We start from the raw sequence: 17,948 nt of genomic DNA, 5'->3' as shown, positions 1-17,948 counted from the left end.
ATTGATGAGAGGCTAAATGTCCTATTCAATGGAATCCACTTTCTCTTAAAGCTCAACTTATTTTGAGGTAAATTTAGTAGTCTTTTTAGTATTGAATTTGCTTCATTTTTAATGTTTTTGGTGTTTAGTATTAATTTCTAAATTTATGTTTTGATTAGAGGTGAAGAAAACTCAAAGTTGAAGGAGATAGGAAAGTCAGCCTTGAAGGTCGTGACCCAACCTTGAGAGGTCGCAACTGTTGCTACTGACTTGGCTTGGAAATTTTAGAAATACAGACGAAGGCTGCCACCTTTGTGATTGGGTTGGGGAGAAATTTGCTTGTTTGATGGTGAAACCATTGTTTTTAGGAGTATTTCTTAGGTTGTGTTTCTTTCATTAAAAATAATTTTCGAAAAATGATTGATATTTAGAGAAATCGTTTTTTTTTAAGATATTTATAATAAATAAATAAAACATAAATTATATTTTTTATAAAAAAATTCCTTCTTATAACAAAAATTTATTTAATAAAGAAATAATATTTTATAATAACTAATATCTTATATAATCTTATTAATTACCAATGACTAATTAATAATTAATTTGAAATTACACATGAGAGTATATAGTTGCACATAGGAACGGGAAGGATGAATCATACTAAAATTTAAACAAATATTCATATTTATATTATCAAAACATCTATATTTTATATTATAAAATTTGTTACTAAATATTTATAAATTGTAATATATATTTATTATTAAAATTTTAATATAGAATATTTTCAATAAAATATTAAGAATATTATTTAAATTTTAAAATTATTATTAATGTTAAATTTTATTATTAAAATAATATTATAATCTTAAGTAATTGTATTAAATTAATAAAATTATATTAATAATTTATTATATCATTAAATACAAGTATTATTGTTTAATAATACTGAATATCATAATATTTTAAGAGTAATATTTTTAAGATTTTGTTTTAATATAAAAATATTTAAGTTCTTTTATATAAAAATCAAATTACAACTCTTTTCCAAAAATAAAATAAAAACTTACTTTCTATTTACTTTAAATCATTTTACTTTTGATAAAAAAATTTTATGAAACAAACATAAAAAATTTCAAAAAATAATCTGTTAAACAAACACACCCTTAATATTTTAGGATTTTCACATCAACATTGCATTTATGTTAGGGTCTGTTTGTTTCACTAAAATAACTTCGAAAAATGACTTACTTTCCGAAAAAGTTAATATTTTCTAGTGTTTGGATGAATCAGATAAACTATTTCCTGTTGTTTGACAGTATTTTTAAAAATATCTCATAAAAGTTGTTTTAATGAAACAAACATACATTTGAGATTTTCTTATCTTTTCATTGTTTAATTGAGTTTATTTTATATTTATAAATCTATATTTTACATTGTTTTTGCATATATTAAAAATATTTTGTTAAATTCAAGTTCATTACAACATCATTTTTAGTTACATGACTACCAAGTGAGTATTTTTATTTAAAATGTAACATCAACAAAATTGACAAAAAATTTAACAATGTTAACAATATGACTTGATTTTTAAATCAAATGTAGATAGACTAAATTCTTGAAAATAAAAGTACAAAAACTAAATTAAAAATTTGTGAAGAGTACATACTTTTATACTACAAAACATTTATTAATATATTTATAATTGTAATAAATATTTATTAAAATATTAATATTGAATATTTTCAATAATATATGAGGAATATTATTTAAAATTATTATTTTAAAATCTATTATTAAAATAAAATTGAAATATTAAATAATTTATTAAAATAATAAATTATATTAATTATATTAATAATTTATTATATGACTAAATATAAATAATTAAAATGTATATTTAATAATATTGAAAAATATAATATTTTATTTTAATCTTTTAATCTTTTAAATATTTTAAAATAAAAATAAATTTTATTTTTAATATAATAATATTAAACTTGATTTAAGTTAATTTTATATAAAATAAAATTACCTATTGTTGAGCTCTTTCTTGAAAAATGATATTGATTTTAAAAAGATAAGTCATTTTATAAGAATAAATAATTTATTTTACATTGACTTGCAAGTCATTTTCTATAAATACAAGTTGTTTTCTGTAAAACAAACTTAGAAAAATGCAAAAAAAAATATTTTCCGCAAACCTTTTAACTTTCTTTCGAAATTCAAGCTTGCCAACCGAATTAAACTACACTCAACTATGTTTTTTTTTCTCATTTTGATCATCCAATTATGAAAAATTACAAATTAATCACTCAACTATTCAATATCTTTTTTTAGTAATCCAACTATCATGAATTGTTAAGTGTTTCCATTTTTATGTTGGCCAATTGGTGACAAAAAAAAATGAATAATTGGATAGCCATTTTGTAACTTTTCGTAATTAATTGACTCAAAAAAAATAATTAAAGTGTAGTTTATCCAAATTTTTAATGACAAGCTATCTATCTACCAGAAACTATAAAAAGGAAAACTACAAAGCATAGACAAATGACAAAGAACAAGAATCCGACATAGTCCATGGTCTGAGCAAAGCAAAATTGTTACTGTAACTTAAACTTCAGTCGTGTTGAAAAATTATGGATTTATGGTCCTTTTGCATTTAGTAATAAAGCCATAATTCTCCCATCTCTGAAGCTGCTAATTCATAATCACTTCTTTTGGTTTACCTAAATAAATCAGAAAACTAAACCATGTTAGGCCTTTGCGGAAGTAGAAGATTGTAGAACTTATCTTGCAAAAAGAAACTCTTTCCCTTGCTATTAACTGATTTTTTCCATCCACACCATCCCCCATTTACAATTTTCTTCACATCATCACTTCCAGCATAGTGGGGATCTAGTATTAGAAATGCGCATTCTCCGGTTGCTTCATTGTAATCCACTCCTAGAAGGGTGTATGCAAGAACACCACCACCTGCATCCGGTAAAGTTAAAAACCGTGTGATCGTAAATCATGTTATTTCCCTAATAGAACACAAGTTGACAGATTCCTAACCATAATACAAATACAAATACAAGCAACCTGATCGCAATGAATTAAAAGAAACTGGCATTCTCATTAATTACCAATCATAATAGGTGTTCCCTGAGTTTCAAAATGCAATGCCAGTTCTCGACATTTTTCAGGTACCTCAGATCCTGACCTAACGTTTATGACTTTGCAACTAACCTGTTAAACAAAGCATCTTGTCAAACATTAAATATATGAATAAAAATAGTGCCCAAAGCATAATTAACAAAGACCTAACATGATTTCATTATAATATATCACTTTGTATCCGTGTCCCTAAAGCATAATTAACAAAGTCCAAACATGATTTGATTGTAATATTCCATCTCCTATACTCATAGCTAATGTTAATCAAGTGTCGTGACATTCTATCAATCATAATTTTCTGAAACAATAACAGTATACTTACACCCAAAAGTTTATCCAAAACAAAGCTCAATTCAATTGCACCGATCCATTCCCGTGAACCAATGAAAGCGGGATCCTTGTCACCAATATCTACAAGTGACTGTTGTATTTCCCTAAGGAAAAAAGTAAACAAAATCATATTATATCATCGGCATTCAAAGTATAAGCAAGGCATGCAATGGATTCATTAAGCAGAGAGTAATAGACCAAACATGTAAATAATCAGTCCTTGTGAAATATTAATCTTGGATTCTGGTCGGATGTAAATGGGCAAAAGGTCAAAATATGTTCAGTGGAACAACCAGAGAAAATCAAAACAAAATAATCATAAAAGCTTTAGAAACCTTAGCTTGCTGCCCACTTCATACCTGTGTGAAGGAACATCTACGGATGAATAATGTTGGAGCCTGAACCATGAAATGATAGTCTGAAGAGAGCGGTAAGCACAACCCCATCCCTAGAAAGACATCTTTATAAGTTAGTCAAGAACCATGGCACAAATGATGACCACAACCAAAATCAAATATTGGCATCATTAGAATAGTAAGAGACTAGAAGATGTGAGAAATACTAAAATGTGCTAAGAAAAATGGAAGATTAGGCAGATAATAATGTTCATAATTGACTGTGAAACAGGCCTTCTGACCAGAAAACTTGCTTCACGTCTTCTTAACAACACTGGAAAATCTAGAAACCATTAAAGAAATAATACTTCAGCTCAGACAACCATGCATGACCTTGCTCCGTAAGAATTATACTTCTAGGTATGCATGGATCTCCAATAGATAACTGACTTGGATGCATAATGACTCTGTCAGAACAGCAACTATTTTAAACCATACGAGAATCATAAAAGATACTAAAAAGAAGAAAGTCCCCTACCGAATCATCAAAGCCATCTTGCAGATAATGATAGTACTCGTAAGAACCTTGAACTAGAGAAACACTGCCTCCAGAGACTGCAGAAAAAAGGGGGGAAAATCATCTTCTTCTTTTTCTAAAAGAAAGTTAACAATGAGGAGAGGGAAAAAGGTAAACAGAAGAAAAGAGATTATAGCTACTAACCCCCACTGCCAGGAATCCCGATATGCACATCTTTAAGCAAAGAAGAGCCTGCTATTACCCCAAATACAAGCTGACATAATTAATGGCAGCAGATACATAAAGAAACAGGAAGGGTGGGATAAAAAAAAATGCCTGAATTTCTGTTACATATTTTATTTCAACAATTACCTTTTCTTGTTGAGAGGTTGCTTGAACGGGATTTTATAGACAAATCCAGGGAATTGGCAATTCTTAAGAGAGGACGATCAAATGGCAACCCTAGCCTTAGATGTAGGGATCTTCTAGCATCAACTGCCAAACAAAAATTACAACTACACAAAATCAAGATGTGGTCCAGAATCAGAGTGGACTTAACTTTACCAATACATTATTAAGATCACTTCAGGCCATGATATGAACTAGTAGCTTAGTTTTTCATCAAAATCCTTCTATAAGTATACGCAAACAAATTATATTAATGGTACAAAGATAGTACTCCGTAAGCAAGGTTGGAAAGCAGCTCAAGGCAAACACCCCATATTTGCCAGAGATTATGAGAATGCACCATAGGAATAAACTACTTTTACCTCCCAAGAGAGAATTGGTTTATCGAGCATAAGCAATGAAGTAGCTTTATTTGTAGATATGACACGAGGAAAAAAGATAATAGATGAGCTAGTTGAGCTAGTATTTTTTTTTTTTTTGAAAGAAATTGAGCTAGTTAATACTTAATGGTACTGAACTTTGTAGCCTTTGAATAATTAGTTTCTGGAGGGGAAAAAATTTCTGCTATCCCACTCAGAACAGAATACTTCAAAAGAAACAAAAGTTCACGTTTACCAAGTACCTTGCTTCATTTCAGTCTCCCCATAATTAAGTTCATAGATAACAGTTACTGGATGTGCTATCCCAGGTGGACAAAAGTGATATGGATGTAGCTGCAAAATGCAATTAGTTTCAACTTATTTGCAAAACAGATAAAATTCAAGAATAAAGATCTTTTAGAATTAAAAAAAAAGTTCAGGAAAAAAAATAAAAAATAAAATTCAGTAAGCCTAATTAATAATTATTATATAAATTGAATGCTCAATCAAGAACCTTGTCAGCATGAAATTATGTCCTGGCTTTCCTGAAAGTGTTATTGCCAGAACTATACAGAGAATATGTATCTCTTAGATAGAGGATAAGGACTTAATAAGTGATTTTAAACGTAAATAACAAGCTAATGTTATAAATCCAGATTCCCTAGTATCAGATTCTAGAGTTGTCCATGGGCCGGGCTGGGTTCATGCTGGGCCAAGTAAAAATTATAGGCCCATTTTCTAGGCCCCAGCCCGGCCCAAAAATGGGTGTAAAGTTTTGCCCAAGTCTGTCCTGAATAAAAATGCTAAAGCCGAAGCCTGGCCCGGCCCATATTAAATTTTTTTTATATAAAAAAGTTTTAAAAAATATAATACATCAAATACACTAAAAACATTAAAATAAATATTTCCCAACAAATGAAAAAAATTTAAAAAATATACTTAAATAACACTAAGATAAGTGCAACTAGAGGTGCTCATGGGCCGGTCCGGGCCGGGCCGGGTTTGAACCAAGCTCAACTAAAAATTCAGGCTCATTTAACCCGGCCCGGCCCGAAAAATGGGCCTAAAATTTTGCCCAAGCCCGACCCGAATAAAAATGATAAAACCTGGGCCTGACCCGACCCACCCGTATTAATTTTTTATATAATTTTTAAATATTTCCCAACAAATTGAAAATAAATTTTAAAAAATATGTATACTTAAATAACACTAAGATAAATGCAACTTAACAAGCAAATGCCTCTAAAATAATAACAAAATTAACAAATGCCTTTAAAATAATAACAAAATTAATAATAAAATAAGTTTTATACAATATTCAAACAATAACAACAAAATAGTAGCAGCATAATTGTAAAATGGTAGCAAAATAGAGAGAAAACAATAAGAAAATAACATTCAAAAAAAAAAAAGAGCAGATTTTTTTGTCCTTAGTGAATTCAGGCTGGGCCCGGGCCAAAAAATGCCTTACCCAAGGCCCGGCCCTTTTTTTAAACAGGCCTTACTTTTTGTCCAAGCCCATTTTTCGGGTCTATATTTTTGCCCGAACCCTCCCACATTTCGGGCAGACCTTCGGGCCGGGCCATGATCAGTCTAAGTGCAACTTAGCAAGTAAATAACTCTAAAATAGTAGTAAAATTAATAATAAAAGAAGAGTTATACAATATCCAAACAATAACAACAAAATAGTAATAATATAATAGCGAAATGATAGCAAAACAATGAAAAAACAGAGGCAAAACAGTAAAAATCAGCAGCAGTTTTTTCTTTTGCAAATTCAAGCACATTTTTCAGGCTGATAAACCCTCCCACTTTTTGGGTGGCCCGGCCCATGGACAAGTCTATATCAAATGCACATGGTGTCAAAGCAAATTATGGCTTGGAATTCCATTCGGTTGTACTGAGAGTGTTACACAGCCTGTTTAGCTTAAAATTCTGTGGCTTTTAACACTCAACCTTCAAAAACTTAGTTCAGAATATAGATTATATAGATTTGAAACGTATTTTTGAGTGAGTTAGTAAATTCTTTAAGAAGATGGTGAAACTGGAAAGCTTTACCTAAGTTGAACAACCAGAAGGCAGAATGCATGACATGAAATTTCACAATCTAGCAGAGAGAACCTCAATGGGGAAGAAACAGGAAAACAAAGGTGGGAATCAAGGTAAAAGAAAATATCATGTATATCACTTTCTGAAGAAGATATATGGAGTCATAAAGACCCTACTAATGATATGTAGAATGTTACCTCTGGATGCTGTGTTAACAAATAAGGCAAGTTCATTTTCTTCATAGAAATTAACTGGTCAATTAACCCAGGGATGATTAACTTTGAAATAGCATGCATCAACGGGATGCCCTGGACTGCATAACAGAGTACTTCTAGCTTGAAATCCACAATCAAAAGTCTAGTTTCATCCATAGCTGACAGGAGAAAATGCATTTAGTGAGGGAGACAAAGAACTTGACTAGGAACTTGTGAGTATAAAACAGGCTTAGATGAGATAAACAAACATAAGTAGCAACTTCAGTGAAATTGAAAGCAATACCTGGAAAGTATTCTACAGCAGGTGCACTGCATTTTGGAGACTTTTCAGATCTATTAAGCAGAACACTTATTTGGATTATATCTGCATTCTAAGCAGAAACATATTTCACAAAAACTAATACCAACAGCCATTGCAATAGATGCAGTGGAACACATTATAAACAAGCTACCAAAAGGAGAAAAAACAGAAAAATAATAACCCTATCAGTAAAAGTATGACATGGGATAATTCTTAAGTTAATTTCTTTACCTCAGCAGACAACAACTGTGAAGTAGATTTACTTTTTAAACAAAAGTGTGCACATCGTAAAAGCTTTTTCTCAGAATTTTGAGCAGCTTCATCCAAAAGCTCAATGTTTGCTACAGCCGCATCAAAACCCAATTCTGAACCACGAAGAATGACAGGTTGAACTACATCTAAAGAAGCTCTATTTGATGCTTTAACCAGGTACACAACATTTGGGTCTTTGAACTTAGCAATAACTGCTTCAATTGCACGCGAGAAAATACTCTCCGCATCTGAAGTCATTAAGAACCTTGTCCCATTAGAATGCTAAGAGGAAATAATAGAACAAGTTCAAGCATAAAATTTCAAAGGAAATTAATTACAGAGATATTTCCAACAAGTACATATGCATTATGCATGAAAATTTCATGTCCAGATCCGCAGCCAACATGGTAGAATAACACACTTGAGAAATCCTTCCAAATTAAGTGTTGATTCACTAACCACATCTGTTACCTCTAAGCTTAATGAATAAATGCTTATGCTATGTTACTTAGACTCGGGTGTTTCAGCCTTTCAGGTACAGGTACATGTCCCACACAAATGTGTATTCCACTTTGAGTTTTTACGTATATTTGGAGGGTCATTTTCATACCATGTTAGAATGTGTCAGACATAGATGTCGAACACCAGTACTTCAAGAAAAAAAGAAGAGTCAAAGGCAACATAGCTTCTGTATATAGCACACAGAATATCCACATAAAAATCACTGTCGCCTCTAAGTTCACCATCTCTAATTGGCTTTAAAATTTGACAGACACTTAACTAGCCCCAAATACATTGCTAATATTATCTGTTCTAATAAAATCCCTCTTTCCATAAGCAACAACTATAAAATCACCAATACTCCATTACCAACAATCCTAAGGAATACTTGACAATTTCAGGTTTTCAGCATTGAACAAAACACCAGTATCAATTGACTTCAAACTGCCATAAAAGGCTTAGCTGATTCGACAAGCATTGAACTATTATAGAGAAGTAGTACTTAATAATTTCAACCACAATAAAAAATGACCAAATGCACACATTTAAGCTAAACATAGATAAAGTGATAAAGAAAAGAGGCTACCAGAGGGCTTGTTTGCAGGATAACAGACAGGCAATTTAATTGGAAGCTGGCAGAGTAGTAAACAACCACTCTCCCAGACGAATTTCTCAGGATTATCACCGTACGAAACAGGATTAACCAACTCGAAGTTCGTCGAACTCTCTGTCTCCGATAAAAAGAAACGAATATCCCCGGTATCCGGATCAGCAACAGCTCCGATCGTCTCTTCATTTTCCAGTTTTGTTGTTCCAGTTAAAAGTTTCTTCAATTTCCGAGCAGCTTCAACAGCCCTCGCCGCTGTCTTTTCGGGATCGGATTTTCCAACAATTAACGCTCCAATTACATCGAATCCTTTCAAGAGTAGTGTCCTGATTTCCTCTGTTCCAGTCGGAATGAAATGATGGAACTTTTGGTTAAAAGAAATCAAATTAAAATTGAAGTTTAGATATTTCCAAAAGGGAGTTTTGATGCTTACCTGATTCCTTGGGGAAATCCGGGCCGGAGGAATTGGAATGGATGCATCTGAAGGTGGAGATGATAGTGAGTGGAGGGAAAAATGGGGATCCGATTAACCATTGGAGATCCGATTCATTTCGGGTGATCAACAGCTTAGGGCAGTCGATTCGTATGCTTCTAGTGTTCTTCTCCATGGACTAGTATGGATCCAATTTTCAAACCCTCCAGAAATTGATGTCAGCTTGTTTGGGCGGCCCTATGGATTCCGCTTCGACTCTCTTGACCAAAAGAGACTCGTCTCATCTCTTATTACTCATCCCGTCGGGGTACTATAATACATTTCATGGTTAGTTGTCTCATTACTATAGGATTAAAATCAATTTATTTGATGTCCGCCTTAATTATTTTCACAAATTATAAAATAAGAAATAATTCTATTTTTATAATATTCAAATTTTATCAATAAATAAAATCAAAGGTTAAGGTTAGTTTAGCATTACTTTCGAGAGGTTTAATTTAAGATTTCATGTTTTTAGTAGTTTTGTAATAAGTAATTGCAAAAAGTTAACACGTCTATTTTGGACATAATGTTATGATTTCAAAAATAAATTAATTTAAATGATATTCAAATTCATTAATACTACAAACATGAAATATCAAAAGTCTGCAATCAATCCTCATTCTATTAATGTCTTTGGCCTCCTCTATAAGAGTCAGTTTAATTGCAAAACATTTGTTGAGAGACCTCAACACTTTGCGCACTATCTTCGAATTCAAATACTCCTCACCAAAAGAAAATGATTGGTTAAAAATAGCATATAAGTTTTGAACTCGATTGTTAATATTTGGAGTTTGGACTATTTGATAGTGAAAATCCTTTTATGTGCAGTTTTTAAAATTGTCCAAGCTTTTTATGCAATAATGCATTTAGAGATCCTTCTAAATTTCTAAAAATCCACACCATTAAGGGCTTTTGGGTTTGCATTAGCTAATTTATCTTCCTTTGCAGTTCATGTTGTTTTTGGTGTGTAAGTTTTCACGCCACTAACATTAATTGTAGAAGGCTCTCAACCAGTTAACACAACCTTCCAAACTTTCTCATCTAAAAACTTGACAAAGTCCCTCATCCGAGCTTTCTAATTGGCATAATTGAAGCCATAAAGCATAAAAGGTCTCAAAATTAAGTTACCTTCCATCTTTAAGCAATTCAACAACAAGATCTTTCACCTAATACGTCAACTTTCTAACTTTGATATCAATTGTTAATCTTGAATTATTTGTCAGTTGTGCATTAAGTTGCAACTAAATGAACAACTTAAACAGAAAAAAATACGATATGGATGAATTTTTATGTAGTTTGGATCCTTTTCCTATGTCTAAGGGCCTTTCTCAAAAGTAATCTACTACCAATCAATAATACAAGATATGATTTAAGTTTAACTCATTCACCAAGTTATAACTTCACTCCTATGCATTATCTAATATCACTCTCTCCACTAAAATTTTCCCCTTGAAAGTTTAGCTACAAATTTAACATAAACAAATTGTTTACAATGTATTTGCACTAAAACATGTAACAGCCCGAATTTGGGGTTAGTCGGAATAGTGGATTCGGGACCACCAATTCGACGAGAAAAAAATTTATTTTCATTATATTTTTATGGTCAACGATTTCACAAAATGATTTCGTGAAAATTTCGTTCGAAAATTTTGACGTTTGGGCACTCAATTTAGTCAAAAGAACTAAATTGTAAAAAGTGCAAAAGTTGAATTCTATATGTTAGAGGTGTCCAATTGTTATGAAATTTTAAATTGGAGGTCTTTTTATGGTAATTAGACCATTGGTTAAGTTGGTGGACAAAAATGGGTATGGTTAGGCATGTTTCCAAAGTTTTTCATTAAGGGTATTTTGGTCATTTAATTATTAAAATGAATTAAAAACAAAATTAAAAGCCAATTTTTGTCCATCTTCAACCCCCTAGGCCGAAAATTGCATGGAGAAACCATGGCTAGGGTTTTTCAAGCTTCCAAGCTCAATTATAAGTCCGTTTTATCCCCATTTTTAATGATTTTTACGTTTTTGAAATCCTCGTAACAAGATTTACCTATTTTTACCATTGTTTTGAACTAGGGTTTGTGTTTAAAAATTTACCCATGAATGATATGCATGTATTTTGATGTTTTATGGAAGAATATGAATGTTTAGAGTGTGATAAACGATTTGTACTAAGTAATTTTCGATGAAAATGCCTAAAATGATTAATTCGTAAAAGTTATAAAATATGTCAAAAGTGTGTGAATAAGTGAGTATTGTGGACTGCTATAGTTGTGAAAATGGTTCAGCTAGGCCTAAAATGCAAGTAAATTGAATAAAAATTATTTTACGAGCCTATGGGCAAAATCATAATTTTGTGAAACTTTAGGGGAAAAAATGTAATTTTGCCAAAGTATATTTTTGGACTGGAATGAATAGTGTGAATGTTATATAAGTTAAATGTATTGTTATAAATCAAGAAAGACGAGAAATTGAAATTGATCGATAAAAAGAAAAGTGAGAAAAAATGAAAAATTCCCGAATGAACCTTTGGAATAAAAAGAGATACGAATGAAGTGATAGAAATGATCACATGTGTGGCACGGATTATGTGTAGGCCACTATGTAAAAGTGAAAGTGATGGTCACGTGTGTAGTACTATGTGCAGGCTACTACGTGTACCGGAATGATAGGTCGCATTTGTAGTACTATGTACAGGCTATTATGCGTACCGGATAGTTTCGATCACGTGTGTAGTACTATATGCAGGCCACTACGTGTATCGGATGGTAATGGTCACATTGATAGTACTATGTGCAAGCTACTATGTGAACCGAACATCATTAATTAGTAAGGTGGTTGCTATGTGCTGATTCCACTGGACATCATTGATTAATAAGGTGGTTGCTATGTGCTGAATCCACCGAGTATCTGTTATTATTCCGAAGTATTCATCGGGAAATTGACTAAGTGTAATTGAATAATGAATATAGGTGTGGAGTTGAATTGAATATCAACTTAGAAATGGAAAAGTGAATTTTGAATTGAATTGTGATTGAAAGTGAAAAGGTGAAATTATGAAAGAGTACATTTAGCAATAAAACAGTTTAGACAGCAACAGTTGTGTGACTTTGAAAAATCACCAAAAATGGTGGAGATTGAATTAGAGGCTGAATAATATATGAAATTGAAGCTGAATGAGTCTATTTTCACATAAAAGAAACATAGAAAGCAACAGAGTTATATATTTTGAGATATTTGAATTTTAGTTAGATAGAGTCAGAATGAGTTTGGAATCCCCTATTCTGACTTTGGAAAATTGTCAAAAATTTTAAAAAAATAATTATGGGATAAATTTTATATTTTAGAATACTCAGTGAATCTATTTTCAAGAGAAACAAACAGAAATAATATTCGAATTCTGTACAATGAGATAATTAATTTTTAGTGAAGAGAGGTCAGAACTATTGAGCAGTGAAATAGGGGAAACATTAAAGAATAAACTGTACTATTTTACTAAACCAAAAATTCTGAAATTTTTATGGTAGGAAGATATGTGAATCTAGTTTCGGGGAAAATTTAAGGATCTTAATTTGAAGTTCTGTAGCTCCGGGTAAAAATAATTTAGTAACTCTGACTCGAATAGACAGCTTTGAATATACATGTGAGTGAATAGTGAAATTGTAGTTAATGTTGTTTAAGTGTGTTATACACATTAAGGATGTGGAATGGAGAGGAGGAGGAGGAAAATTGGAAGAACATATGAATGATTTGTGTATAATTGGCCATATGCTCGATTATAATCGATAAACGATTGAAAAAAAAATGATGTTTATAATTGTGCATTATTAGTTATAGTTAAAGTTCATGTGAGAAAATAAAGTTTCATAGTATGTGTATGTGATATACTTGGTATATGATTTGGTATGTAGCAATGTCAGAAATGGTTTATGAATTAACTCATATTGATAAGTTTGATACATAAATAAATGTGGTGCTTATCCATGCTTATAATGCTTATACTATATGTTTTTTTGGCTAGCATGTTTGGTGTGTATGCTTAGGCTTTGGCCAAGTTGTGGCTGGATTACGCCACATTAAATTTATAAAATTATGCATTGAGATGGTAAATGTCTAGATGGAAATATGCTTGTGATCATAAAAGGGTGGTAAGGTTTAAAGTTTGTAATCTTTATTAAAATGGTTTATCATGTGGTTAGTCTTCAAAAAAACTAGCTTGCGACTATTGTTGAGTGTATGTTTATATCTTGTGTGATATGCATAGGAAACGAGAGTGGAAAGGAAATGAAATACTAGGTTCATGCTTGAAGTGTAAAATGATGCAAAAAGGGGACGTTAAGTTAAACGATAAATATGTATTAGTATTGAACTTAATGAAATTGAATTGTGTAATGGCCCAAATTCAATTCTATCGGAATAGTGGTTTCGTAACCACAAATCCAATTTAAAGAGAAATTTATTTTAATATTTTTGCATGAATATTGATATGATAGGAAAAATCGTATGAAAATATCGATAGAAAAATTTTCTTGATTAAGCGGTTAGTTAGAAAAAGAAATTATTGAAGAAATTAGGTAAAAATAAGATATCGAGACTTGATCTTGTAAAACCGAGTCAAAAATATTTTTATAAATATTTATGAAGTGTTAGTAATATGGTATTAAAATTTCGTTAGAAAATTTTAATGTTTGGGTAGTCAATTAAGTAAAAAAGACTAAATTGAAAAAGGTGTAAAAGTTACTAGAGGGATCAAATAGCTCAATTGTGAAATGCGGAGGGACATAAATTGAAAATAACCCCAAAAGGAGATATTTTGGGCGGCATACGCTGAAAAAAATCAGGAGAATTGAAGAAATAAGGGTAAAATTGGAATATTACAAAATTTGCTTTAAAAGTTAGGACTAAAGTGGAATTATCTAGATTCCTCTTTATTTTTCTGCATTCCCATCAGCCAAAAACGTCCTAAGGGTTTCTTCAAGCTGGTTTTCATAATTTTGCACCAAGTGAGTTAATTCTTGCCTTTTTCTTGTAATTTTGTGTTTCTAAGACTTTTACAACTAGGTCCTATTACTAAATTCATTAGTTTTTGATTTTATGAATGAATTTGAAAGTTTCTATGAATATGTGCTGGAATTTTATGATGAAATAGGATGAAATTGAAGCTTTAATTTGTTTGTGAGATGATTTTATTAGGTAATTCCAATAGAAATTGATTTGTAGGACCTAATTGTGAAAAAGTTTGGAATTAAAGTTTAGTGCTGAAATTCTTATTTCCAAAGGTTATAAGGTAGTTTAAAGTGATATAATAAAGTGTTGATTGAGAAAAATCAGCTCAATTGAGAGGTTAATTGAGCAGGGACAAAATTATCATTGTTGAAAGTTTAAGGGAAAAATGGTAATTAACACCATGCACTAAAACAGTTTTGGACAGCAGCAGTACTCTAACTTTGAAAATTCACCAAAAATTGTATAGATCTAATTAGAGGATGAATAAAATATGAAATTAAATCTTATTGAGTCTAGTTTCTTATAAAAGAAACGGTGTAAGCAATGGAATTGTAAATCATGAGATATAATAGATTTTGTGAGACAAGGTCAGAATGAATTCGGGTTCCCCTGTTCTGACTTTGGAAAATCATTAAAAATTGTACGAAAATGATTATGAGTTATAATTTATATTCTTAGAATCCTTGATGAATCTATTTTCTGAAGAAATAAAGGGAAGCATCATCCTAATTCTATACAGTGAGATAATTAATTTTTAGTGAAGAGGGGTCAGAACTGTCATACAGTGAAACAGGGGAAACTTTAAAGAATAAACTGTACTTATTGGCTAAACCAAAAATTCTTAAATTTTTATGGTAAGAATATATGTGAGTCTAGTTTCAGGGAAAATTAACGGATCTTAATTTGGAGTTCCGTAGCTCAAGATATAAATAATTTAGTGATTGTGACTCAGTGAGGCAGCTTTGAATGCACTATAAATAATAATGGAATTGTAGAGAAAGCTACATATGAACATGAAATGTATTAGATTAATGATTAAATTTATTTATTTAGATCCGGAAAATTCAAATACGAAGCAAGATCGAGGAAAAGAAAAAGTTCGGGATTAGTAGATTTTTGCTTACGAACAAGTATCGAGGTAAGTTCGTGTAACTTGAATTATATTCTTAAATGCTTGAAATGTTTGTTATTGTTGTGAATATGAGTTGTATGTTTATTGTATGATAATTGATGAAGTATTGATATACTTGATGAAAAGAGGAAATAAATCCCGGTTGAATGAAAGGAAAATTCGATGGATCTCTGAAAAGGAATTGACGGTAAAAAGGATCTAGCCCGGACGGGTGATCCTATCCTGATATAGCCCTCCCGAAGAATATATGGAAAATGGATTTAGCCCGGACGGGTAATCCGAATTAGGGTCTGAATTTAGCCTGGACTGGTAATTCAGATCCAAGCTCATTAGAGTAATTGTCGTTGCAGGGGATTTAGCCTAGACTGGTAATCCCGGCAATACTCTATGAGTTTATATTACAGGGGATTTAGCCTGGACTGGTAATCCGTTGTAAGGATGAGGTTCATGGAGTGTGCTCTCGAAATGGAAATGTCGCACATGAATATGAATTGACGGACCCGGATTTGTACACTTAGGTGTACCCCTGAAAATCCATCGAAATTCCAAGTAGTTCAACGGGATAAATATGGAAACATAACATGGGAATAGAAATCATGGAATTGATGAGCTCATCAATCACGATATATATTATTGATACATGGAAATTATTAGACTAACTTGAATGTTGAGTTTGTGTATGATAGGGGAATAATGTGTTGAATGGGTGTATGAATGTTTATTGCATTGTGTTAAAAATATTAGGTAAGTATAATTCCTGTTACATGAGCTTACTAAGCACAAAGTGCTTACCCTGTTTCTTTTTCCCCCTGTTTGTAGAGTTAAGAGCTCGGAGGTCGGATTTGGTCGGAGACACATCACACTATCAATCTCGAGATCTCGGTACATAAAGGAACTTTATTTTGGAAATCAATGGCATGTATAAGCTAGTAAATTAGATGTTAATGTGAAATGAATGTATGGTTAGCCATTGGTATGGCTAACAAATTTTGGTTTTGGTATGTGATGAAATTATCTTATGAATATGATAAATCTATCTTGAAAAAAAAATTCGGTAAAATCTGGTAATGCCTCATACTCTATTTCAGCGACGAATACGGGTAGGGGTATTACAAATTGTACGTGAATTAAATGGAAATTGCAAATGATATGATTTGAATTAAATGAATTATTATGGTATTGAAATGTATATTGGATTGAGAAATTGAATTGAATCGTGAACATGAGAACCGTGAATTAAATGAAATGGAAATTAAGTATTAAATTGCATGAGTATATATTGGGTCTCAGAAGCCGTATTTGTTACAAATATAGTATTTTAAAGTTATAACGTGAAGATTTATAAAAGCATGTTAAAAATTTGAAGAGTTTAAATTTGAATGAAATTTTATAACTCGGTTTAACATGTTTATAAGTGTATGTGTTCTGGTAAAGCCTCGTACCCTATTCTGGAGTCAAATACTGGTAAGGGGTGTTACAATGTGACATCGCCAGGTTCGGTCATAACGTTTAGACCGGATTTGGGGTGTTACAAAACAAGTTCCTCTAATGAACAACATAAGAGCTTTATGTAATTCGTGTCTAATGCAATAAAACAAATATGTTTTAAATAGATATTGTAGACTTGTAATTCACTTGGTAATGTGATCAAAATATACCACTTAAAATGTGCTCAAATTGATCTTTAGATGAGTAAGAATAAGAAGAGATCTTCTAAACTTAATCTTTATGGAAACAAGATCTCTTTAAATACGATAATCGAACCACATTAAGACCCTTGGAAAGTATCTTTGCTTGATATGTTATCCTCACAAATTATAATCTCGTTTATTGTTGTTTAACATCCTTAAAGAGTTATAAGACATTAAACATAATTTTCAATCAAAATATGTCAACAAACATGACAAGTTGCATAATACCAAGTTTCAATTAATAATGCAACCGAAAATATTAACATATGATTTTAATATCATATTGTAAAATTACAAGAGATATTTAAATTTATAATAATGAATCTAGTGCTCCTTTGGCATTTCATCAAAATATAGAGAAAATATTGTATGAAAATGTTATTGTAAATCATTCTTATCCCTTTTCAATAGAAGAATGACAAATTAGATTTTTCTTACGAAAAATTCAAATCCATCTAAAAATGCTAAAAATCAAGATGACGTGAAATTACAATTTCATAGAATCATTTCTCCAAAATATATTATCAAACAATCCAAAAATTTTAAAATTCATCAAAATGGAATATTTTCATTTCCTTAATGTATAGGTTAAATTGGCGGCTGGATATTTATTACAAGATTTGAATTTGTTTACAAT

The 17,948-nt window shown here is 31.1% G+C and overlaps 1 protein-coding gene across 2 annotated transcripts; it reads right to left on the bottom strand.

Moving 5' to 3' along the window:
- Positions 1–2,404: 2,404 nt before the first annotated feature.
- On the bottom strand, positions 2,405–9,763 carry LOC105788542 (probable Ufm1-specific protease). 2 transcript variants are annotated; one of them, XM_012615486.2, is made up of 13 exons: positions 9,446–9,763; positions 8,992–9,348; positions 7,884–8,152; positions 7,635–7,722; positions 7,334–7,509; positions 5,351–5,441; positions 4,693–4,815; positions 4,525–4,575; positions 4,342–4,418; positions 3,828–3,916; positions 3,461–3,572; positions 3,108–3,210; positions 2,405–2,955 (listed from the first exon to the last, which is right to left on the bottom strand). In XM_012615486.2, the coding sequence occupies exons 1-13, from the start codon at positions 9,618–9,620 to the stop codon at positions 2,726–2,728; spliced, it is 1,941 nt and encodes a 646-aa protein (XP_012470940.1). In that variant the 5' UTR covers positions 9,621–9,763; the 3' UTR covers positions 2,405–2,725. The 2 variants fall into 2 exon arrangements, with proteins under 2 accessions (XP_012470940.1, XP_012470941.1); XM_012615487.2 differs by having other exon boundaries at positions 4,525–4,572.
- Positions 9,764–17,948: the final 8,185 nt, after the last annotated feature.

Source organism: Gossypium raimondii, chromosome 2, assembly GCF_025698545.1.
Source record: "Gossypium raimondii isolate GPD5lz chromosome 2, ASM2569854v1, whole genome shotgun sequence".
NCBI lineage: Eukaryota > Viridiplantae > Streptophyta > Magnoliopsida > Malvales > Malvaceae > Gossypium > Gossypium raimondii.
Note: the sequence above shows the minus strand (reverse complement) of the source record. Positions and strands in the feature narration are given on the sequence as shown.